Genomic DNA, 1733 nt, shown 5'->3' on the forward strand with positions numbered 1-1733 from the left:
GGTTGGGTTGGGTTGAGTTGAGGAATCTCCATAATTGGGTTGGGTTGGACTGGGATGGGTTGAAGAGTTTCCAGCTGGTGGGGTTGGGTTGAGGAAGCTCCATGGTTGGGTTGGATTGAGGAGTCTCCATGGTTGGGTTGGGTTGAGTTGAGGAATCTCCGTGATTGGGTTGGGTTGGACAGGGATGGGTTAAAGTTTCCAGCTCGTTGGGTTGGGTTGAGGAATCTCCATGGTTGGGTTGGGTCAGGTTGAAGGGTCTCCACCAGGTTAGGTTGGGTTGAGTTGAGGAACCTCCAGCTGGTTGGGTTGGGTTGAGCCAGATTGGATTGGGTTGGGTTGAGTGCCCACCTTGCTGGGTTGGGTTGAGTTGAGTTGGGTTGAAGAACCTTCAGCTGGTTGGGTTGGGTTGGGTTGAGTCAGATTGGATTGGGTTGGGTTGAGCACCCCCCTTGCTGAGTTGGGTTGAAGAACCTTCAGCTGGTTGAGCTGAATAATCTCCAAACAGTTGGGCCGGGTTGGGTAGAACCCACCCAGGGACACCGTCCCCCAGCTCAGGTGACTCCAGGCCCTGTCCAACCTGGCCTCGGCCACCTCCAGCCATGGGGTGTATCCACTCCATGGTGGCCTCGGCCCGTCCCCGCAGGTGGCCATGGAGAAGGTGTCGCGCTCCATGGAGGACCAGGCTGCCGAGCACTTGGCCAAGCTGGAAGAGACCCAACGTGTCCTCAATGACGCCAACGCCCAGCGGGCCAAGCTGCAGACGGAGAATGGTGGGAGCTGACCCGTGGTGGCCCCGCCCCTGCCCCACACCTGAACCCCACCCACCTGCACCCCACACCACACCCGAACCCCCATGCTGACCCCACCCCACACCTGGAACCCCGCCCATCTCCACCTGACCCCACACCTGAAGCCACACCCACCTCCATCCAGCCCCACACCTGATGCCCCATCCATCTTCCTCTTGCCCCACGCCTCCATCCCACCCATTTCCACCCCACACTTGAAGCGGCCTGCTGACCCCATCCCACACCTGAACCCCCAGGTTAACCCCGCTCAACACCTGAAGCCCCACCCATCTTCATCCTGCCCCACACCTGAAACCCCACGCCAACCCCACCCCACACCCAAAGCCCCACCCATCTCAACCCCACCCCACACCTGAAGCCCCACCCACCTCCATCCAGCCCCACACCTGAAGCCACACCCCTGAAGCCCCGCCCACCCCTGCAGGTGAGCTGTCACGGCAGCTGGAGGAGAAGGAGGCGCTGGTGTCCCAGCTGACCCGYGGGAAGGTGTCCTACACCCAACAGCTGGAGGACCTGCGGAGGCAGCTGGAGGAGGAGATGAAGGTGGGCTCAGGTGGTGGGCTGAGAACATCTGGGGGCTCCAGGTGGGGCCCATGGTCAGCGGCTCATACCGGTGGGGTTGGATGGGTCCATCTGCAGTGGTTCCATCTAAGGAGGTTCCATCTACAGGGGGTTCCACCTTAGAAGGTCCAAGGAGGGTTGGGTTGGTCAATGGAAGGTTTGGATGGGTTYGGTTGGTCMATGGAAGGTCCAAGGAGGATTGGGTTGGTCCATGGAAGGTTGGGTTGGTCCATGGAAGGTCTGGATGGGTTGGGTTGATCCATGGAAGGTTTGGATGGGTTTGGCTGGTCCATGGAAGGTCCAAGGAGGGTTGGGTTGGTCCATGGAAGGTCCAAGGAGGGTTGGGTTGGTCCATGGAAGGTC

General features: G+C 60.1%; 1 protein-coding gene across 1 annotated transcript in view; it reads left to right on the plus strand.

The window, feature by feature from the left end:
• The window catches only part of LOC130587233 (myosin-6-like), a gene marked incomplete at its 5' end in the record, with an annotated part of 25332 nt that overhangs the window by 14926 nt on the left and 8673 nt on the right, over window positions 1–1733 (plus strand). Inside the window, 2 exons of the mRNA XM_057388203.1 lie at window positions 566–770; window positions 1234–1393. Coding sequence (XP_057244186.1) covers window positions 566–770; window positions 1234–1393 — 365 coding nt within the window. The remainder of the gene's footprint in view (window positions 1–565; window positions 771–1233; window positions 1394–1733) is intronic.

The sequence above is a fragment of the Malurus melanocephalus genome, unplaced genomic scaffold (genome assembly GCF_030028575.1).
Source record: "Malurus melanocephalus ecotype Western Australia unplaced genomic scaffold, MMel_1.1 scaffold_1668, whole genome shotgun sequence".
Taxonomy (NCBI): Eukaryota; Metazoa; Chordata; class Aves; order Passeriformes; family Maluridae; genus Malurus; species Malurus melanocephalus.